Here is a 23,963-nt window from a genome sequence, read left to right as displayed (position 1 = left end):
AGTCTGTTTTCTGATGGTTATTCAAAGTGTTTTTATGCTTGCAAATTCACCTTCTAACAGCTTTCATCATTGCGGCAGTAAAGTTAAGAATTTTATGTTATTAAATCACTTTTCACTTAGGATAGTTTATGTAGCTATTAAACAAAGCTGCGAGGGTATTTGGGAGGAAAACTACAGGAGCTGTAGGACAAGTAGGTCACAGAGTGCAGCACCGTCAGATGGTGGAATGCAGGACAGGGCTGTGCGTCAGGAGACTTGAGTTCTATCCATAGCTCTCTTCCTGACTTGTTGTGTGACCTTGGTCTACTTACTGAAGAGCTCTTGCCTCAGTTTCATCTTGGATAAAATGGGGCCAGAATTAGCCTCTAACACATGTAGAGGGTATCAAATCTGGGAGACATCTTCTAGTCATTTATTCCAACCTGAAGTGAATCCCTGCCACTTTTTTTTTTTTTAATAAATTTATTTTATTTATTTATTTATTTTTGGCTGCGTTGGGTCTTCGTTGCTGCTCGTGGGCTTTCTCTAGTTGCGGCGAGCGGGGGCTACTCTTCATTGCAGTGCGCGGGCTTCTCATTGCGGTGGCTTCTCTTGTTGTGGAGCATGGTCTCTAGGCACGTGGGCTCAGTAGTTGTGGCTTGTGGGCTCTAGAGCGCAGCCTCAGTAGTTGTGGTGCACGGGCTTAGTTGCTCCGCGGCATGTGAGATCTTCCCAGCAGGGCTCGAACCCTTGTCCCCTGCCTTGGCAGGCGGATTCTTAACCACTGCACCACCAGGGAAATCCCCTGCCACTTTTTTTTTTTTTTTTTTTTTTGCGGTATGCGGGCCTCTCACTGTTGTGGCCTCTCCCGTTGCGGGGCACAGGCTCCGGACGCGCAGGCTCAGCGGCCATGGCTCACAGGCCCAGGCGCTCCGCGGCATGCAGGATCTTCCCAGACCGGGGCACGAACCCGTGTCTCCTGCATCGGCAGGCGGACTCTCAACCACTGCGCCACCAGGGAAGCCCTCCTGCCACGTTTTTTGAAAGTATCTTCCATCCTCTACTTTAACAACTTTGGTGACAATGGATGTCATTTCTCCTGAAGCATCCTACTCCATTTCCAAACATTTTTGGTTGTCAGTAATTCATCTGAGGAAATACCTAGAATAGGCACATTCATAGAGATGGAGGTAGATTAGAGGTTATCAGGGACTGGGGGAAGAGGGAAAGGGGAGTCATTGCTTAATGGTTACATAGCTTCCATTTGGGGTGATGGAAAAGTTTTGGAAACATAATGGTGCTGGTTGCACAACATTGTCAATTTAATTAACGCCACTAAATTGTATACTTAAAATGGCAAATTTTATTGTGTGTGTGTGTGTGTGTACATATATATATATATATATATATATATTTTTTTTTAACCACAATAAAAATAGAAAAACTTCATCTTGGTTAGCCCTATAGGAAGGTAGACCATATTATCTGAATTTTACAGAAGAACAAACAGCCTTTAAGGTCACATGACCAGGGAGGAGCAGAGTAAGTATCTGAACCCAAGTCCTTGACCCTCAAACCAAAGGTGTCCTCCAGTCCACTGCTGCCATTGCAGTTGGGAATAGACTTGTTCTCACTGCTTGTGATGCTCTTCTTCTTCTTCTTCTTCTTTTTAAATTTACTTACTTATTTTGGCTGCACCAGGTCTTAGTTGCAGCACGTGGGATCTTCGTTACAGCATGTGGACTTCTTAGTTGCGGCACATGGACTCTTAGTTCTGGCATGTGAACTCCTCGTTGCAGCATGCATGTGGGATCTAGTTCTGAGATCGAGGGTCGAACCCGGGCCCCCTGCATTAGGAGCGTGGAGTCTTAGCCACTGGACCACCAGGGAAGTCCCTATACATGGTACTCTTAAAGTCTGCCCCTCTCCCCATTTCTAACATTTCACTGTGAGAATGATGTTCTGGATTTAAATGAAAGAATTTAAAATGTATCCCTATATAAATACATACTGTTACTTTTTTAATGATTGTTCCATTCTCATGATTACTTTGAATCTTGATTCTGGCACGCATCATATTTGTTATTTTTTCCATTGTAAAATGTTATCCTAATTGCAAGTCAAAATGACTTTAATCTCCTTATCTAAATTATTGATAAAAATTCTGGAAAGGACTGATTCATAGGCAGAGACTTGACTACTTCCCTGGTAATCTTCCTCTGGCCTTATCCAATAATAGCCAATGCCTTCATACCATGCTTACTCTGTTCCAGAAACAGTGCTTTATACATTGAATCTCATTAAATCTGCACAATATCCTTGCAAGGCATTATTGTCATAATTCTCATTTTATACATAAGGGAATGAAGCACAGAGAGGTTAAACAAGTTGCACAGATCACACAGCTGACAAGTAGCATAAGCAGGATTCAAACCTGTGCATTCTGCCTCCATAGCCCAGGCTCTCAAGCACTCTGCTTGTACTGCTGCTGACATCAGCCAGGATTCCAGGCCGTACTGGGATCGGATAACATCAGGGACTCTATGAAATCTGATCAATGAGATTGCAGCTATAACATTCTGTAATTGTACCATTGGTGGCAAAATAATCTGAAATGACAGATGAAGGGACTTGTGCATTTGTATGTGCTATGTCTTCTCCCAAGAAACTTGGACTCTATAATCCTCTTCTTTCATGTTTGCTCAAAAGATATTTCCTTTTTATTTCCCCAGGCACACAGAAGTACTTCTCTTGTATTGCCTCTTCATTTGTACAAATGCATTTTGAAATGTATCTCAACAGTAAACAAACAACAAACATTTACAGAGCACCTGGGGCAAGTGCCTGGCATTGTGCCGGGTGATGGGAATACAGATAGGAGCAGACAGTGTTCTGCCTGCAAGCTTACCAAGCTGGCTCGTGAGAACCAACACACCAGCACCGCCCTGGTGCCTGCCACACTGTAGGTGCTGCAAGTGTTGTTGAATGGCTGAATGGAAGGGAACTGAGTACCAAGAAAGTCTTTTAAAATACTCAGATGTGCACCTGCAGACTGTTTTTGTGCTTTAGATTAAGAGAGGACTGGTTGTGACCATTTCACTTGGTGAAACTGTAGGATTCCCCACCCTATATCTGTGTGATTCAGTCAGCTTCGGCCACATTGTGCTGGGATAACAACCTGAAAATCTCAGTAGCTCATAACAATGAGAGTTTATTTCCTGCTTACCGTACCTGTCTGTCTTGGGTCATGTGCAGCTTTGCCCTGTGCTTTATCACTGTGGGACTCTGGTTAAAGGAGTGGCCCCTCTCTGGGACATCAATATTAGTCTCGCATCAGAGGAAAACAGATTTCCCTAGGAATACTTGTGCCAAAATTTTTTTAGTGATTTTCAAACTCTTCATCATGTTTAGTCCAACAGTCTGATGGCTATGTATGTGTATTTTCTTGAATTTTGAATATCACATGCTACCAGTGTAAAGTTAAGTTACTGGCACAGCCAAGAGAAGCTTTATGATTGACTGATGGGGTCTTTTTAATTACTCAAGTTTAAAAAATTCTATTATTGTACCATAAGTCATCACTTTCATTGTTATGCACATTTCTCTATAAAACTTTTGTTCTCCAAACATATACATATAAGCAATTTATCAGTTAGGAAAAGAGCTTGACAATTAATTTAGCTAATCTTACCGGACTGAAGTACTTCAATATTCGCTCAGTGTACTTTTACCAAGAGAAATAACTACATTATAGACTATAACAAAACAGAACGTAAAGCTATTATTCATGTACACTTCACTGTATAATTTAGGGGTTAGGTTGAAGGGTTCATTGCTAGCCTTGATAGAAATGCTAACCTGTTTCTATCTTCCTACATGCAGCAGCAAAATATGTATACTCTGCTAATTATTTAATTAAAAAAATAACTGCTTGGTGAGTAATACATTTTAATGAGATGCGTTTTTAACAATTGGGAAATGTCTAGAATGACAAAATTATGTTAGAAGTAGCCCTGTTTCCTTCGAGCTTTCATAATAATCAAAAAAGCTATGCAATTCACGTTTTCCCCACCCAGGATACATTTTCAGATCCTCTCTTCAGAGCTGCCAAAATAATGGAGCCATGCTGATGGGAGAGGTATAGATAGGAGAAGAAATTGTGGTGACTGGCTGATTTTTCTTCATTGAGGATCTAATCACAGGGAAATTGAACTTCACCTAATCAGACATTAATAGTGATTTCCTGAGATTAAGTTGTGGAACGAGCTAAGGATCTTTTTCAGAGGTCTGGAAAAACTAGAATGTCTCTCACCTGCTTGGGCACTCTGGTATTGGCTTTACCAGGTGCTGGCAGCATTTCCTAGCATGCTAGGTCCGAAACAGTGCCATGGGTAGGAACAGCAGTGTTGGAAGTCTTCGCGGGGAGGTAAAGCACCCAAGCAGGGCTGGGGCAGGTGAGTCGAAGGAACAGGAACCATCAGTGGCAGTAGTTACACACACATGGGTTGGTTGGACAGGCTAGAGATCGATTTTTAAATAACCAAGCAGGAAGGGAAGAAAAGAAATGTTGTAATGACAAAAAGCATAGTAAACACGATCGCTTTCTCTTGGAAATTATCTGAAAATAGTTGGCACAGTCGGTGAAAACACAAGCAAATACACATGACTGTTTATGCAACTGCATCTATGGTATTTACGATCCCAAACAAATACATGTGGCCCTTCAAAGAACGCCCATGAAGTCTAGGATCCTGCCCCCACTCCCACCTCCCCTGCCCCCCCAGATCTGCTTAACTGAAACTCTGTGTTTGCTGGATTTTCATTCCTTTCTTATTCCACTGACATTTACTGAGCTCTCATTTCGAGCTTAGCACAGTGTCATGCTCAACAATTCCAGGCTTTGTTGAGTTGGGCAGACCCACTGAGATCACTGTTCTTTGTGGGGGGGCATTTGCATTCGAACCATGGGTGGGTGGGTAAGCCCTCATTGCTCTGCCCCTCCTTCAATTTTGCTAGTTAAGGAACTCCTGTCATCTTGATTTTATATAAAAAATCATGGGGGAAATGTTTCTTCACCTCCCTTTAAATGCCACATTCCAACCGTATACAATATGCCTAGCATTGTTCAGATGGTAAGAAGATACATTGACATTTGGGGGGATTCCTTACCCGCCTCATTTCCTTGAGAACCAAATTCTGAAGCTCTTGCCAGCCTTACAAATGCCCAATGGAATCCCTGCTCATATGCATATTTCGGGTGCATCAGTATGTTTGTCATCTTCTCCCTGGAAACGGTTTCTCACACCCACGTTGCAAGTGTGTGATCTGTGATTATATCTCCTGCTACTTTTCCATGTCCTCTTTGCCTGGAGAGAGGGATGAGAACATGATTCAGCTTAGGGAAATGATACAAAATGTGGCTATTAAAGTGATCTTTCAAAAGAGTCCTTTTCTATGTGTGCAGTTACTATGCTAGGTGCATCCCAGGTCTTCCTTCACCTGAAACAATGGAGTAGATTTGAATCATGGGATCTCAGAATCACGATATTAGACAACTTGGAAGACACCAGCTCAACTGTAAGCCTGTGGCTACCATCTTATTTAATTTCAAAGGGGAACCTCTACCCTGTTTGTGGAAATTTTGAGAAAAAGGCACTTAATAACTTCTCTCAGTGATTATTTTTTTCAGGGTTTGCAGCCTTTTCTGTAAAGAGAGCTTCTCCTTCTGCTTTGGTATTGACTTCACAAAGTGACTCAGGGACCCCATTATCTTATCTTAATCAGCAAGGGGAATATTGGGATGTCCTGGTTAATCAGTACTGTTGTTTTCCGTCCCTCCCAGCCCCTGGCTTGTTAGGAAGTTCCGTTTGCATCACTGAATTCTCAGACATGCTAGATCACAGCAAGCATCTTTTGATGTTTAAGAATTAGTTCCTCTAAGGAACTGAAAAGCCAAAGGGCATTTTGAGCATTAGCATCATAAACCAACATTTCTAATTTCTGAGGCTGTTTCTCCAGGAGTTAGCATTGCTGAGGTGGAAGACGGGCTCTGAGAGACTTCCTTTGGGAACATAATGGCCCACCCTTAAATGTCCACATTTCTGGTTAAGATCTGATTTAATATGAGATTAAATCATTAAATATGAGAGAAAGAATGGTATGGAAGCATGCACATTTGTGAATAGTAGAAGGGGTTGGATAGAAATTATAAAACTTATTTTTTTTATAAACTAGAGGTAAAAGGATCAGAAATCAACAGTATTAAAATGACACTATCAAACTATACACTTACTACCTCTGAATTTCCCTGTGTAGAAATTCTACCTCAGTTTTTAAATTCAGAGTTTTAAAAAGATTTTTGAAGGAAAGATAAAGGGGAAAACAGTTCAGGAAGGTCAAATTCATGATGTGGTGTAAGCTTGTGGTTAAAATTAATATGGAGAATTACTAGTGCCATATCGTTTCGTGAAAGATGGAGTAAAGAACAATCAAGAATCTTTGGACACATTTGATAAGGAGTAAAGTTGAAAAGGAAATAGCAAAGATGTATTACGAAGACAAAAGAAATTTTATAGAAAATAAGGAGACAGTTCCTTAGGGAGGATTAGAATGGAGGATTGTTTTAAAATTTTCGGAGTTCTGTTAATGATGTGGTTAGGAGCAGTGGGTATTGGGGGATGTGGTGGAACTCTAAGTAGGAGAAAGCACAATGTAGGAAAGTGGTGTGGATGAAGGGAAGAGAACTGTTTTGTATTACCTTCAGGCAGGTGTGTTTGTATGTAAATGCCTTTGTCATAAAAGAGCAAAAATTGAAAAAAGAATGAAAAAGTAAATATTTTTTATAACTCAAGTTAGGACATTAGAAAAGAGTTTATTTTCTAGTTTTTTGGGGGTTTTTTTAGTTGCTTTTGTTGATGATTTAATTCTGAATGACTGACTGGGGAAAGGGATAGAAAACTTGCGTTAGTAAGGAACTGATTATAGGATAGCGGCACGTGGCAGTGTGGTTGTCTAAATAATGGTTCCCAAAGATGTCCACATTCTAATCCCCATGTATTTTTGGTACCTTACCTTGTTACCTTATGTTACCTTGTATGGCAAAAGGGACTTTGCAGATGTGTTTAAGGATCTTGAGATGAAAGGCTTATCCTGGATTATCTGGGTAGGCCCTCAATGTATGGGTCTAAAGAAGGAGATAGTAGATCTGAGGAGTAGCATAAGATATGACAATGGAAGCAAGAGATTGGAATGATTCAGAGAAGGGGCCAGGAACCAAGGAATGCAGAGAACCTCTAGAAGCTGGAAAAGGCAAGGAAACAGTTTCTCCCCTACAGCCTCTAATAAGGAACAACCCTGCTAACACCTTCATTTTAGCACAGTGTATCAGAGTTCAGACTTCTAACCTGCACAACAATAAGAGAATAAATTTGCATTGTTTTAAGCTGTTAAATTTGTTAGAGCAGCAATAGGAAACATACTGGTAGTAATTTGTAGATAGTATTAAGTGTAATTATCTTTTACAATGAATGTCTATGAGCCTTTCTTCAATTCTAAGCTTTAAAATTGCCACAAATTTCTAAAGATTTCAGTTCTGTGTTGTTCCGTTCTATGGATTGACAAATTCAATTCTCCAAGTTTGGAAACGTGAATATGTACTTGGTTTGAGGCTTTAATGGAAAATCTCAGTTCAGTCTCCTTCTTGTGTGTCTCCTTTATTCCTCAAACAAAACACTTCACTTCTGGTAACCAAGTGTGTGTGGGTTTTTCCCCACACCAAGCAGTTCTCCACGATACCATCTAGGTGTCCTACAATTTAACTCAATTCTGACACTATATACCTGGAGATAGGGCTCAAGCCCACAGGTTAAGGGTTTTGTCTCATAAGATTGCTCCCACCCCACTTCAGATCCCAACTACAAGCAGTAGGTCCCCAGGTTACCCACAATTTCTGTCTGACTTGGCTACAGATGGGAGGTTCTCATGACCCCCTCCTCAGGTTTGATTTGCTGGAGTGGCTCACAGAACTCAGGGAAATACTTACTTGGGTTTACCAGGCCGTATCTCGTTGTGGTTTTGGTTTGCATTTCCCTGATGATTAGTGATATTGAGCATCTTTTCATGTGCCTGTTGGCCATCTGTGTGTCATCTTTGGAAAAATGTCTATTCAGGTCCTCTGCCCATTTTTAAATCAGGCTGTTTGTTCTTTTGATGTTGAGTTATATGAGTTCTTTGTATATTTTGGATATTAACCCCTTGTCAGATGTACTATTAACAAATATCTTCTCCCATTCAGTAGGCTGTCTTTTGTTTTGTTGTGCAAAAGCTTTTTAGTTTGATGTAGTCCCATTTGTTTAGTTTTGCTTTCGTTTCCCTTGCCTGAGTATCCAAACAAAGTACTGCTAAGGTCGATGTCAAAGAGCGTACTGCCTATGTTTTCTTCTAGGAGTTTTAAGGTTTTGGGCCTTACATTTAAGTCTTTCATACATTTTAAGTTCATTTTTGTATATGGTGTGGGAGAGTTGCCTTTTTGCCATTTTAATTACAGTGTCTCTCAGTGTGGACTTCTTTGGATTCATCTTGTTCAGGACTCTCTGTGCTTCCTGGACTTGGATATCTGTTTCCTTTGATAGGTTAAGGACGTTTTCAGCTATTATTTCTTCAAATAAATGCTCTGCCCCTTTCTCTCTCTCTTCTCCTTCTGGGACCCCTATAATGCAAATGTTAGTATGCTTGATGTTGTCTCAGAAGTCCCTTAAACTAGCCTCATTTTTTAAAATCCTTTTTTCTTTTTTCTGTTCAGCTTGGGTGATTTTTACTACTCTGTCTTCCAGGTCACTGATCTGTTCCTCTGCATCATCTATTGCTGATTCCTTCTAGTGTATTTTTTCTTTCAGCTATTGTATTCTTCAGCTTTGTTTGGTTCTTTATGTTTTCTAACCCTTTGTTAAAATTCTCGCTGTGTTCATCCATTCTTCTCTTGAGTTTATTGATCTCATGATCATTACCTTTAACTCTTTATTTGGTAGCTTGCTTTTGCCGCTTTTTAAAGTTTTTTTTTTTTTTCTGAGGTTATGTCTTGTTCCTGCATTTGGAACATATTCCTCTGTTGCCTCATTTTACCTAATTCTCTGTGTTTATGTCTATGTTTTAGGTAGGTTAGTTGTTTCCTGATCTTGGAAAAATGGTATTATGTAAGAGACATCCTATGAGGTCCAATAGCACACTGCCCTCTTGTCACTGGACCTATTTACTCTATGGGTGCCCTCTATGTGGGCTGCATGCACCCTTCTGTTGTGACAGGCCAACTACTGTGGATGTACTGGTAGGTGGGCCTAGCCCCAGCACAATTGGCTGCCAGACCCTGCCTTTGTAAGATGGCTGTTAGCCTGCCCAGGAGGACCCAGGGCTTGTGCTGGCCTGCTGGTGGGCACGTACTCCCCTAGCACTAATAGGCTAGAAAGAGGACTCCAGAATGGCACTTGCCAGCACCAATGTCCTCATGGTAGAACAAACCCCCCAAAATGGCTCCTGCCAGTGTCTGTGTCCCCAGGGGGAGTCCCAGTTACCTCCTTCCTCTCCAGGAGGCTCTCCATGACCAACAAATGGGTTTTCCCAGGCTGCATTCAAATTACTGCATCTTTGTTGGCACTCAGAGCAAATGATATTTCATGTGCACCCTTTAAGCACAGAGTCTATGTTTCCTGTGTTGCACCAACTCTCCTGTACTCAAGTCCCGCTGGTCTTCAATGCGAGACATTCTGGAGGCTTGTCTTCTCAGTGCAGGACCCCCAAGCTGGGGAGCTCAATGTGGTGCTCAGACCTCTCACTCTTTGGGAAGAACCTCTGCAACTGTGATTATCTTCCTGTTTGTGGGTCATCTACCTGAGGGTAAGGATTTTGACTATACATCATCTCCATCCCTCCTACCCATCTTGTGGTTCCTTCTTTTTTTTCTTTTTAATTTTATTTATTTATTGGCTACTTTGGGTCTTCGTTGCTGCACGTGGGCTTTCTCTAGTTGCAGCAAGCATGAGCTACTCTTCGTTGCAGTGAGCAGGCTTCTCATTGCGGTGGCTTCTTTTGTTGTGGAGCACAGGCTCTAGGCATGCGGGCTTCAGCAGTTGTGGCACACGGGCTCAGTAAGTTGTGGCTCGTGGGCTCTAGAGCGCAAGCTCAGTAGTTGTGGCCCATGGGCTTAGTTGCTCTGTGGCATGTGGGGTCTTCCCGGACTAGGAATTGAACCCGTGTCTCTTGCATTGGCAGGCGAATTCTTAACCACTGTGCCACCAGGGAAGTCCCATGGTTCCTTCTTTATATCTTTAGTTATGGAAAAAGTTTTATGCTAGTCTTTAAGTTGTTCTCATAGATTGTTGCTCTGTAAATAGTTGTAATTTTGGTGTTCTTTTGGGAGGAGGTGAGTTCAGGTTCTTCCTACTCCACCATCTTGACTACTGACACTACCTTGCTCTTCTTTTATTAAAGAAAAGAATGGAGTATCTTTTCATATGAATATTAGCTGTTTGTTTTTATTTTTGCCTATGGGTCTTTGTGGAGTTTTTTGGGCTATACAAAAATGTATACATTTCTATAATTGGATCATCCATATTTTCTTAATAGTTTCTACATTTCATGTCTTAGAAATTAGGGTTGCTAAATTTAGCAAACTAAAATACAAGAAACCCAGTTAAACTTTAATTTCTGATAAACAATGAATAATTTCTTAGTATAAGTAAGTCCAGTATAATATTTGGGACATACTTATATCAAAAAACCCCATTACAGAGACCTTTTTTTTTCTCATTCCAAGGTTTTGTTTTGTTTTGTTTTTTTTGCGGTACGCGGGCCTCCCACTGTTGTGGCCTCTCCCTTTGCGGAGCACAGGCTCCGGACGCGCAGGCTCAACGGCCATGGCTCATGGGCCTAGCCGCTTCGCGGCATGTGGGATCTTCCCGGACCGGGGCAAGAACCCGTGTCGCCTGCATCAGCAGGCAGACTCTCAACCACTGCGCCACCAGGGAAGACCCCCAAGGTTATTTTTAAACATTCAGTTGTTCTTCTAGAACATTCACAGTTTGTTTTTTACAATTAAGTTTCTGATCCATCTGGATTTTTTCCTTTTTTTTCTTTGGTGGAAAGAATAAGATGGGGAATGAATGCTTTTCCCCCAAATGATCAGTATTGTCCCAGCACAATTTATTGAACAACCCATCTTTCCCACTGATTTAAAATGGTATTAGATTTTCACTTTAAAAACTAAGTAGGGTACACAAGGTAAGAACTATTATGGAATAATCTGTCTCAAATAGAATGTAGATGTCTTCTTTTCTCTAGTTTATTTCTGTTTAAACCTTAAATTTAAACATTTTGCCCAGAACACACTTACAACCCTATGTGAAATAAGTAACTTACCTCGTAACTCAGAGACCCACAAACCAAATTACCCTGAAGAACAGCTTTTCTTAAGAAAAACTCAGAGGAATTGCTGGGTCAAAACAGTCATCCACTTTACAAAATCCTCCTCTTCTTTGATGCCGCCAGGGAGCTGAAAGTCATGCTCTCCAGCAGTCACAGTCACGGATACAGGTGACTCTTCCTGAGCAGCTCACAGAGGTGGGTGGAAGAGGAAAGGATTTCATGCAAATTTAATGCAGTCTTAGGTCTGCCTTAGAGACTATCTAGATAGTTTAAAATTTTTTTCCATTTTTTTAATGGAACAAAAACAGGATTTATAATTATGCCAAGCCAAATCTAGGATAAAATTGTTTCATTGATTTGCCTTTTTTAAAGACAAAAAGTCATAAGCATACTCCTGGTTTTCAGGTCTTGGCAATAATCCCTCTTTTTTTCCTGAAAACTCAGGAGAGATTTTCTCAGGCAGGGATTATCCGTAATGGGCCCATTACCTCTGGGTTCTTAGACTCAGGCTGGGGAAGCAGACAGATGTATAGAAAATAATTACTACACAGTGTGGATAAGAACTTAAAAGAAGTTTTTTACTCTGGGAGCACAAAGCTGCCATGGTTTTCCCAGGCCTCTGCTTTAGAAGAGCTGGGTTGAGACAGCTGCTTGTCTGGGCTGCATCTGTAGAGACAACCGTCCTAATCAGTAGGAAAATGTTTGCTAAATAAGCCCAACCACTATAATAATTTAATGTTGTTAAATGATGGCTTGGGATAAATTTAGGGGATACTTGTGTTCCTAGCCAAGGGACTAGTGTTATTGATTTTTTTCCCTTGCTTGTCTCTATCCGAGGTGCATATGTTAGAATTGAAAGTACAGTTGACCCTTAAACAACACATGTTTGAACTGCACAGGTCCACTTATACATGGGCTTTTCTTCGTTAAATACGATGGTACCATAATATTGAGGTTGGTTGAATCCATTAATGCAGAACTTGGGATACGAATGGCTAACTGTAAAGTTATATGCAGATTTTTGACTGTGTGGAGATCGGTCCGGTCCCCCTAACCCCCAACTTGTTCGGGGGCAACTGTAATCGTTAGCTTGTTAAACCTATTCTCTTTCTTAACACTGTTACACTGTTAGCCACTGTTATGGCTACAAGGGGCAAAGGAGGCTGAGGGGAATGAGGATATCTATACCAAAAGGAACTTTAATTTGATCAAAAGAATTTCCTATCACTTCAGCCTGGCAGTCTTAGACTGAAGAAGACATTTGTAGGAGATATGTTACTGCCAACATTTTAACATCATTTTCTGAGTTGTGAGCCCCAAATTTGTAATGACAGTCATCAACATTACCACTCCTTATGGAATATTGAATACTCACTATTAGGCAGCCATCTGCCTACACACCTCGCATGCATTATCTCATTTACTCCTCAGGAGAACCCTATAACGTAGGTATTATTATCCCCATTTTACAGATGAAAGATTAGGACTCAGGGATTAAATACTTTTCTTTAGATCATGTAGTTAGCAAATTGTAAAGCCCATATTTAAACCCAGGTTCATCTAACTCAAGTTCATGTTCTGACATACTGTCCTACACTTCCAAGACTTAGAACTTTCCATCAGGGTGGACTTAAAGTATAATCTTTCCTATTTATAATTAATTTAACCCTTTATTGCTCCAAATATCATACCTGCCGGTTTTGCTCAATGCAAATTTCTCTTTCTGGAAACTGCAAGTTTGGGGCTCGATTTAATTTCCTCCACGAAGAACAGGCAAGCTTTAGGAACAACTCTTCTACAATTAAACATTACTACTCTGAGTTCACCTAATTGGAGAAAATAGTTAAGAAAATGTAAGGATGTTTATAACATTTATAGACCTATAATCAGCCTTTCATCCACAGATATGGGCCATCTATGGGGCAAAGCCATGGTGTTGATAGAGTACCTCCCAAGCTTTTAAAAGCCCTTATCACAATATCATTGTTGGAGTCACATGGACAGAAATGGGCTCACCATAGAGCAAATCACCATAAAGAATACTGCAAAGGGTCTCTGTGTTCTGGTCTCTGGTTCCTACTGTAATTTATAGAAATAACTTGATAACTAGATTAGCTGTTAGGTGCCTTCCTGTGATCCTATAAGAAGGTAAACATTCTTTTCTCCTCTCTTGGCAAGTTCTTATGATTGCTTCAAACAGCAACTAAACAGAAACATTAGTTAATTACTCTCAGTAAGGACAGCTCAATTATGCCAAAACCAAATTCAATGTTTTTATCAGCTAATCTTCAGCATCTGTCGGTAGAAGAAAAATCTTTTAAAAACCGTGACAGTAGATCCAATCAGTTTCTTCATGGGGTGCATTTTAATTCAGTCTCCTTCTAGAAAGTGCGTAGCATAGAGTCTTGCTGAAAACTTTCAAGAGCTGTCTGAAGCCCGACTCCAGGCAGACAAAATTATCTGCGTGAGGTATCATTTTGTCACTTCCACATCAGAATCTAACCTGACAGAAGACTCTTCTTTCAACAAATAACAGAGACTGCTCCTCAGTGATTTTAGTCTTGAACCATTTGCTCTTCAGTTATTGTGAAAAACTGGGCTGATACATTTGATATTTAAAAAGCATTGTTGGTAGGGTTGCGGGCATGAGTGACAGAGAGGGATTACAAGGGAGTACAAAGAAACTTTTGCGGTGATGGACATGTTTACCGTCTTCATTATGATGATGGTTTCACAAGTGTATACATGTGTCAAACTCATCAAATTGTATACTTTAAGTGCATGCAGTTTGTTGTATATCAATTGTAGCTCAGTAAAGCTGGGAAAAAAATAAAAAGCATTGTTTAGGTCAGGTATTCCCAGATGTGAGTAATCGTCAGCCTTGCCTGAAAACTTATTTAAAACCTCAATAGAACTGAGACCTTGGAATCAGTATTTGAGAACCCCTCACATGGTTTCATTAACCAGCTTTGTAAAACTGCTATTAAGGGCCTTTAAATGTGTTATACAGATTGCTTTATGTAAACACACATACAACCTAATTTATGGAGTTTAGCCCTAGCAAAAAGTTCGATCTGGTGAATTGGCATGCGTCCCGTTTTTAATATGGCAGCTGTGTAACTCATCTCTGTTCTTTTTTTCCTTGGGCACTGGGATGCTCAGAGGTAAGTTGCACTTATGCTTAAGGTAGGAGCTTTTCTTAGCCTGGGATTTCTATATTATCCCCATCCTAATTACATTGTACTTATTCTTTACCGTCAGTTTAAGGATTTTATTGTACTTAAGTTTTCTGTTTTTATTTTTATCTATTTCAGATTCTTTTTAAAAGTAGGTCATGTTACAAATAATAAACAAGATTTAGAGCAGGACTAGACAGCACCTATTCAGAAGGTTCAGAGGATGAAATCATTACCTTTTTTATGTCATTTGGCTCTACTGCTATACCAGAGGCCTGGCATATTGGACTGATATTATGCCTGCAGAATTATTTTATGATTGTGATAATGACGAGGCATTTATAGACTTTAAAATGAGATTTCATCAAAACACATAAGTGCAATTTCTGGTAATGATACAGCATATTCTTTCTCATAGAAATATGGGTAAAGCTTGACAATTAAAAAACTTTCCAGTGTTTATTGTATACCTGATGTGTAAATGTACATAATTGACACACGTCTGTTCTAAAAGTGTTTAATGAGTGCTCTAAAGATGGACAGAATTTTGCAAGATGAAATAAATTAGAAATGTGTGAAGAAAATAAGACAAAGCATGAGGGGTCTGGTTGGCCCAAAAAAGTCATTATAGTCTTGCTAGAGATGGGCCAAAATTTTTACTTTCTAGCATGAAAAGGAAATTTCTCTGCTCAGATAAGAAGTACCTGTGATAATAAATCTAGAAAGATTTCTGTTTCCTATAGGATCTTTGAAGGAGATCATCTTGTCTTTTGATGGGTACAATTACCATCATGCGATACTGATAAATTATAATGCAGTTCAGATTTTTACACGAACTGGTTAAGATGAGTTTAAGAAATTTTCCAGTCCATTAAAAAAATAGGTCGCCATTTCCTCTCCCTGTTAGCCATCAGAACAAGCATTGTGAGGTAGAAGAAATCTCCTTTGGTGAGACAAAGTTAAAGGGAATCTATTTTTTATATTGAGGATGATACACACCAAATCTTTGTCTTCTTGTCTGGTATAGCTAGGTCTGCTGCTAGCCTATGGGGTGCCTTTTTACCAATTAGGACAAAGCCCCCCCCGCCGGGCAAATCTAGCATTGAGGTCTGTATTTCCACCCACTATCCCTGTTCCCATTACCAGCCCCCCTGCTGCCCTCCTGTCTTATCCCAGGGCACTTTCATGCAGTGCACATTTTTTTTAACTACTTGAATTTTTCACAGTGCTTACTAAACTTTATTATGTTTTAGAGTCACCCAAGAGCTTCTCAAAAATGCGGATTTCTGGATACCACAACCTCCAATTCTGATATAGTGAACTAGGGGTTGAAACCCAGGAGGTTGCATTACAGCAAACAGCAGAGGTGATTCAAATTTGAGAAAAGCTGGCTGAGGAGTAAATAGTACAGGTTTAAAAATCATACTCATAGGGTTTCAGATCATTATTTTAAGTTGTGTAATCTTGGGAAAACTAATCTCTCTTTGCCTCAGTTCCTTTGATTATAAAATGACAAACATTCTTCCAGCACAGGGTTATTTTAAGGATCAAGAGAGATTAAATGTCCTACCAGAGTACCTGGAGGGTGGTAAGCACTTAAAAACGCTGGCTACTGTTATCACGGTATACTTTCTTTTTTTAAAATAAATTTATTTATTTTATTTATTTATTTTTGGCTACATTGGGTCTTCGTTGCTGTGTGCAGGGTTTCTCTAGTTGCAGCAAGCATGGGCTACTCTTCGTTGCAGTGCACAGGCTTCTCATTGCAGTGGCTTCTCTTGTTGTGGACCAGGGGCTCTAGGTGCGTGGCCTTCAGTAGTTGTGGCATGCGGGCTCAGTACTTGTGGCTCGCAGGCTCTAGAGTGCAGGCTCAGTAGTTGTGGTGCATGGGCTTAGTTGCTCTGCGGCATGTGGGATCTTCCCGGACCAGGGCTTGAACCCGTGTCCCCAGCATTGGCAGGCAGATTCTTAACCACTGCGCCACTAGGGAAGTCCACAATATACTTTCAAAGCTCAGCTCAGGGTAAGTCCAACCCTTAGGAAAGTATTTTTAAGGGAACCCACAGACAGCACTTACTCTTGTTTTATGATGTTTGTACGCATCCCTCCTCAGGGCTTAAAAGTGTTTCTACACAACCCCAAGCAAATCTCTTGCTTACTTCTTTGAAGTCCTCAGATACAAAGTAATCATCCGTTTTTGTTTGTTTGTTTGTTGCTTATTGCCTATATCCTCATCACCATCCTGATTTTAATACATACTATTCAGATCTCATCAGGCCATTTATCTTAGTTTGCCAAATGCTGCAAACAGTGATTCTTTTTGTAAAAGTTTCTCTTTAGTCCCACCATTATGGAATTATGGAAAACTGCATTCTAAGTCTAAACCCCTTTGGAAATAATTTTTGCTAACGCATGTGAAATCTGTCTGGTAAAATTGCAGGAAGCTGAGGCGGAGGTGGGGTGTTCCCTTCAATTATGGCACTAAAGTCCCAGTTTGAAAGAGCCAGATTTTAATTATATCACAAGGACAATTTAGAGATTATCTCAGTAAATCCTATGACTGAATGATGGACTGAAGCATTACTCTGCAGAGAAATAAGTTTTTCCTATAGGCGAGGAAAAACTGTTTTTCCTTCTACCCCTCTTAGGTTCATTGCCCTGGGCCCTGTAAATTAGATTGACAAAAGACTGATTAACAAGAGAAAAACAGAGCAGTTTATTAACATGTGCACTGTGCATACACATGAGAGCGCTCAGTGATGAACAACTCAAAGAGGTGGTTAGAACTTGGGCTTATGCCATCTTTTTTTTTAAAAAAAGCAATAGATTGTTAGAGAAGTGACAAGATGAAGGAAAAGGACCTTGAGTTTCTAGGGCAGCATATTGTAGGAAGGTAAATATATGCGGAACTAATGGAAGGTAAGTGCTGAGTTAATAAAGTTTGTTTTTCCTCTGGTGCCATCTCTGGGCTATTAGGGTATAGAGTTGTCTCCAGTGATTAACTTCTGTCCTTCCAGGAAGAGAAAGGAGGAGAACTATCTTTACAAATTTATGTCCTGCTTTTAGGCAAATAGGGAAAGTGTGAAGAGCTCTCTTTGAAGCTGCTTCTTCTCAGTTGCCTTCAGTTCAAAATAATCCCTATGCCAAAGTGGCATATTCTGTACCCTTCATTCCCATCGAAGGAGACTGTGGGGCATCTTAGAACCGTATGAAATGGAAACAGACACTAGTTATTTTTAAAGAAACCATGTACACTTTTATATAATATTTTTACCTCAAAGAAGGCTTTTGAAGCGATTACAAATTCAACATGGCTAACTCAAGTGAATGATGTTGTTTTGTCATTTGAAACATTAAAATCGAATTTTGCCCCAAGGGCTTTTTTGAGTGTGGAATGCTAAGCAGTTTCTAAATAAAACAAATATCTGGGTCCACCATTTTCCAGTTATTATTTTCTCTCCTCCTTTCACTCATATTCTTTTTTAGTAAATGTTCTTCGAACTGTGTTTCAGAAAATATGTATAATGGTTCCAACCACCCTCATCTGTGGCTATTTTCCTGGCTCAGTTGTACAATACGGTAGTGCCCCCTTCTCTGCAGATGGGGGATATGTTCCAAGACCCCCAGTGGATGGATGCTTCAAACCATGAATAGTACCGAACCCTATATATACTATGATTTTTCCTATACATACATACCTGTGACAAACTTTAATTTATAAATTAGGCACAGTAAGAGGATATGTGAATTGCCAGGATCACTACTCTTGTGCTTTGGGGTCAATATTAAGTAAAATAAGGGTGACTTGAACACAAGCACTGCAATATCATGACGGTGGATCTGATAACCATGACAGCTACTACGTGACTAACGGACAGGATACGCTGGACAAAGGGATGATTCACATCCTGGGTAGGACGGAGCAGACGACAACAGATTCCATCATGATGCTCAAAATGGCACACAATTTAAAACTGATGAATTGTTTACTTCTGGAATTTTCCGTGTAATATTTTCAGACCTCAGTTGACTCGAGGTAACTGAAACCACGGAAAGCAAAACCACAGATAAGGGGAGGGACTACTGTATTGTGGTAAAGGATTCAGCTTCAACAATAGTGACTGGAGAAGAAAGGTAGAAGAAGATGCTCACTGAAGCATTTTACTAGAAAATTAGCTGTAAAACACGTTAGTGTAGAAATCACATGCAAATTCATTAAAATAGTGTTAAAAATTCAAGGTCCCCTCTGCCAACCCCCCCCTTTTTTTAAACCATTTTAACCGCATATAAGTATATAGTCTGTGGTATTAAGTACATTCACATTATTGTACACTCTCACCCTTTGATGAAGAATCTAGTTCATCTTTGTACAAATCAATTCTGCAGGAGTAGAACAATCCAAGAAAGAAGGGGAGGGAGGAGAGGGGAAAGGAAAGTAGGAAGGAAGGGAGGGAGGAATAAAGGTAAGAAGGAAGGGAGGGAGGAAAGTCACGCCGAGAAGCTTTCACCTTCCCTTGCACATGTAGGTAGAGGGTCTGACAGCAGTGAGCTCTCGTAGCTGGAAAAAGAACCATGGCAGTGCTGCAGGTGGGATTTCAAAGACTGGAAAATATGACTAGAACTGTATTGTGCCCTGACTATTTTTGGACCCAGGCCTCTGCTTTTTCACATTCAAGGCTTGAAGTCTGTTGAAATTTTGCATGGCTAACAAGGCTGCAATTGGGATGGTTTCCCCTTCGCTAGTAGCAAGCCGTTACTTAGCACCATCTATGTGCAGAATAAACAGGCAATGACAAAGTCAAGGGTCTTACAGAAGCAAAGGATACGCACATTAATATATATCACAAATGAATGGTAGCACAAGTTTTGAAGACAATGTGTTGCTATAGGAATTCATAAAAAGGAGTAACTTCTGCAAGCTAGGATGATTTTTGCTTAATTGTTACAGTGACTCTGCATTCGCTTAGTTCAAATTTTAACTGAAATCAAATGTCAATAAAAATCTCACTTTATGTGCAGGATTTGAAATGATATTATGCACAAAAAAGGGCAAGGATTACGTAATTTCAAAGCCAGTCTGCAAAACCGTTTTTATTAATGCTACATGATGGCTGCATTACAGGTAGAAGAGACATATCCAACATTCTTTGTCAGTCTCCTGGGAAAATAGGTCTTGAATTATGAGAGCTGTGGTTAGTGAGAGCGCCTCAGGAATGCATTCCGCTGTTAAATGCACTGCTCTTGTACTCTAAAGCCTCTGATGTTCTTGAGGGCAATTGGACTGACTATTCCGCATTATTTTATTTTCTGGTGGAAGCATTGCTACTCTAGCATAATGGAACAGACTTTCCTGTGGCTGAAATGGAAATATCTTGCAAAATGTAAACCTCTTGTATGAAAGCTAAATTCCCAGGATCTCTCTCTAGTGGCCAAAGATGACAGATCATGGCTTGTGGAATGTATCTCATCTTCACTTCCCGTGAATGAATGAGACCAATGTTGGAATTGCAAATAGAAGCCGCACATTGATAAGATTGAGATATATTGCTAAGACTTTGCAAAATATATCAAGAAAGTGGTCAGTGGTTTAAAATGATGGCTAACCCTACCCAGAAGCATGGAAAAATGTATTAAATCCAACCATTCACTAGTCTGTTCGTTATTAAAAACCTTCACAGAGTGAAGCTGAGTCGACCTGAAGACTACACCATAGGTCTTTCTGTCTAAATTCAAATAGTGACTTTAACTGACTATTTTTGTAAATTAAGATCATTTGGCAGGTACATGAAAAAATGCTCAACATCACTAATCATCAGGGAAATGCAAATCAAAACCGCAATGAGATATAACCTCATACCTGTCAGAATGGCTATTATCAAAACGACAAAAATAGTGTTGGTGAAGATGTGGAGAAAAGGGAACCTCTGTGCACTGTTGCGGGGAATGTAAATTGGTGCAGCCACTATGGAAACAGTATGAAGCTTCCTCAAAAAATTAAAATTAGAACTACCATATGATCCAACAATTTCACTTCTGGGTATTTATCTGAAGAAAATGAAGACACTAATTTGAAAAGATATATGTACCCACATGTTTATTGCAGCATTACTTACAATAGCCAAGACATGACAACAACCTGTGTCCAACAATGGATGAATGGCTAAAGAAAATGTGATTTTACATATAAATTATATATTATATATATAATGGAATATTATTCAACCATAAAAAAGAACAAAATCTTGCCATTTGTGACAACATGGATGGACCTTGAGGGTATTATGCTAAGTGAAGTAAGTCAGAGAAAGACAAATGTCATATGATTTCACTTAGATGTGTCATATGATTTTACTTACACGTGGAATCACATATAAATATATAAATACATTTAAACAACAACAAACAACTGGGCTTATAGATACAGAGATTGGATTGGTGGTTGCCAGAAGTGGAGGGTTGGAGAAGTGGGCAGAATGGGTGAAAGGGGTAAAAAACAAAACAAAACATCATTTGGGTTTGGATTTATTTGACAGTGCCAACCCGAAAGCAATTTTCAGACGGATTCAGCAGACATTAAAAGATGTGTGAGAAAGTGGAATATGTTAAGCAACTTAGAATGGAGGAAAATAATAGTGTAAGAGATTGCTATACTTTTGACATTTTACACGTAAATCACATTATAAATAATATGCATCAATTACTTGATTCAAGACCTCAGAACTTTTCATAATGGATTTGAAGCACAAAGTACAGTATTTATAGTCAGTGTGAAGTCTTTGCTTTCAATGATGGTTATGACCTTTGGGCCAGAAAGCAAGTTGAGCTCCGCGCTGTGAAGAGTTATGTCATGCCAAGGCAGTTGACCACTCTTTCTTTCCTATTCTCCGCTGTCTTGCAGACCAGATGATGTGCTCCTGCATCGCACGCATGATGAGATTGTCCTCCTGCATTGCTTCCTCTGGCCCCTGGTGACATTTGTGGTGGGCGTTCTCATTGTGGTCCTGACCATCTGTGCCAAGAGCCTGGCAGTCAAGGCAGAAGCCATGAAGAAGCGCAAGTTCTCTTAAAGGGGAGTCGCCTTATGGGAAGCAAAGCACAGAAGCTGCACTCATCTGCACACATCTACCTGCAGAGCCTGCTTCCTGGCGCAGGAGATGGAAGGGGCTGTGAGAGGTCTCTGAGAGGCTCCCCCTCAGTGATAGCAGAAACAGGCACAACCGGAAGGCTTGGAACCTCATAGATTGTTTTCCATGTGTTGTAGCGATGGCTAAAGGGTCAAGCTGAAAGGAGTATCTGTTTCAGAAAATCCAATAGAAGTTAATTTTCTTCGGGAAGTAATAGTATATAATTGTACAGTGTAGAATACAAACCATTATGATTTATGCTACTTAAAAATATTAAAAGAGAGTTGTCTGTGTTCTTTTCTATTTTCTTTTTTTATGCTTGGAACACCAGGGTTTTAAAAAAGGATCTTACGGGTTTCATTTGATTTTGCTAGATTAAACTTTTACTTGGAGACAGGAATTCCTGCACAAGTCTTGACCTCACAATGTAATCCCCAGTTTCCACTATTAAAGAGTACCTTTTGACTCCTGCTTGAAAAAGGAAAACTGCACTGTTAACTCAGACTCCAGTCACTCCTGTGACTCTCCAGCAAGGAACCCTCAAAGATTGGGAAAACATTCTCCCCACTCGCCTTTGTTTTTCACCAGATTATTTCTTAAGAGAGGGAGATGATTCTGAACAAGGCCTGTCCTAGCTCTAAGAGGACTGTGCCTCTTTTGTTCGTCTGTTCAGGTTATTTTTCATGGATTTTATCTCTGTGAGGTAGAATGTACACGATGTGAAGGACACTTTTCAGCTTAGTTAAATGCTATTTTCATTTCTTTTTTCTTTTAGGTCAGAAAAAAAATAGTCAAAATCAGTTAAACATTTTATTATATTTTCTTTGTCCTTCCTTGGATGTTTTCAGTATTAAAACGAAAATATTGCTGCAGTTGTTTCATTTGCTTGGACACACCTGGAGATGCAAGCCAGCTCACATCACTCTGCTGATGAGCTCTCTGTGCCTTTATCAAAAATTCACTGAGGAGACCATACTTCTTTGCATCTGTTCATAAACTCAGATTGCAAATATCAATCACAGGTCTCAGTGAATATCAAACCTACCCTATTTATTTACCATGTGGAATCAAACCTTTGTTTAGATGAGATGTACATTTTTGGTCAAGGAAAAACTGACAACATAATCTCTTTTTTGCTTTCTTCTAATATCCTTCAGACATGCTTCTATTAGAATAAAGGCAAACTGGAATTTAAGGGCAAGCTTCCCTCAGTTATTTGTGCAGCATTCCAAGAAAGATACGTATTAGTGGAATGATGATTTCCTGATTTTAATCCACATACCAGTGTTTTCTTAATTCTAGAACGCAAGTAATTGAGTGAGCCATTGTCTTCTGTGGAAGACTAGGGTGTTGGGTGATATTTTTATTCCAATTCAAGTGTTACAGATTTCACTGTGAAAAAGGCCTTGAACACACTATTTATGACATCCTTTGAGGCAGCTACAGTGCCTTGACTTCAATCCCAGTTTTCTGTTGCAGCATCCCTGTTGTCTTAGCAACACAGTGAACCATTCTGAAGCACAGAGTAACACGAAACTGGGAATCAGAGAAAGTCACCTTTGCATCACAATGTGAGAGATAAAGTCTACTTTATCCATTTTTATCTTAACCCAATAATCTGTGATGAAGTGATTACAGGGAGTAGATAAAAATAGTGCATCAACGTTTGTGTTGGTAAAAAGGGAAGGTGATATATATTGATGAGTTTTTATTTACCAGTTTTTTACTTATCCATTTATATTAACTAAATGCTTCCATTTAGGCTCAAAGAGTATACCTGATTATATTCTGTAGGCTGATTTTTTGGAAAAAAGGAGAAGCATGCTGAATGACTGAGGTCACATATAGTTTTAAGGTCTTCCTTGCTTGTAGCCAGTTAAATTTGAGGTTCTTTATTATACTTATCATTAAAGATAGAATTTGAAGGAACAAGAAGACATTTTTAAGATCATAGATGGTAAAGAAGTTTAACTTCTTAATATTTTAATTTTCTTTTTTATATAAGCAAGGAAATGGTATAAGCTGCTAGAACAGAAACCCCAAAATAAGATGACTCATGTAAGATAGGAGTTGATTTCTTTCTCATAGAGCAATCCAGAGGTAGTTGAGAAGTCCAGGACAGGGAGGGTAGCCTCTGTTTCATAAGGTAATCAAGGATTACCATCCAGAATCTGTCTACCTTGTTGTCCTCTCATTACCAAATGTGTTATTCTCCCCATAGTCAAAGCTGGCTCAAAGAAACACAGCCAATTTGTAGCCTGTGAAAAGA

General features: G+C 39.7%; 1 protein-coding gene across 1 annotated transcript in view; it reads left to right on the top strand.

Moving 5' to 3' along the window:
- KCNMB4 (potassium calcium-activated channel subfamily M regulatory beta subunit 4) overlaps positions 1–21,987 on the top strand; it is a 65,047-nt gene extending 43,060 nt beyond the window's left edge. Inside the window, exon 3 of the mRNA XM_030866284.2 lies at positions 21,469–21,987. Coding sequence (XP_030722144.1) covers positions 21,469–21,637 — 169 coding nt within the window. The 3' untranslated portion in view covers positions 21,638–21,987. The remainder of the gene's footprint in view (positions 1–21,468) is intronic.
- The last annotated feature ends 1,976 nt before the right edge of the window (positions 21,988–23,963 follow it).

This window comes from Globicephala melas, chromosome 10 (genome assembly GCF_963455315.2).
Source record: "Globicephala melas chromosome 10, mGloMel1.2, whole genome shotgun sequence".
In the NCBI taxonomy this organism is placed as follows: domain Eukaryota; kingdom Metazoa; phylum Chordata; class Mammalia; order Artiodactyla; family Delphinidae; genus Globicephala; species Globicephala melas.
The sequence above is the reverse complement of the archived record's forward strand: the minus strand, read 5'-3'. Positions and strand labels throughout refer to the sequence as shown.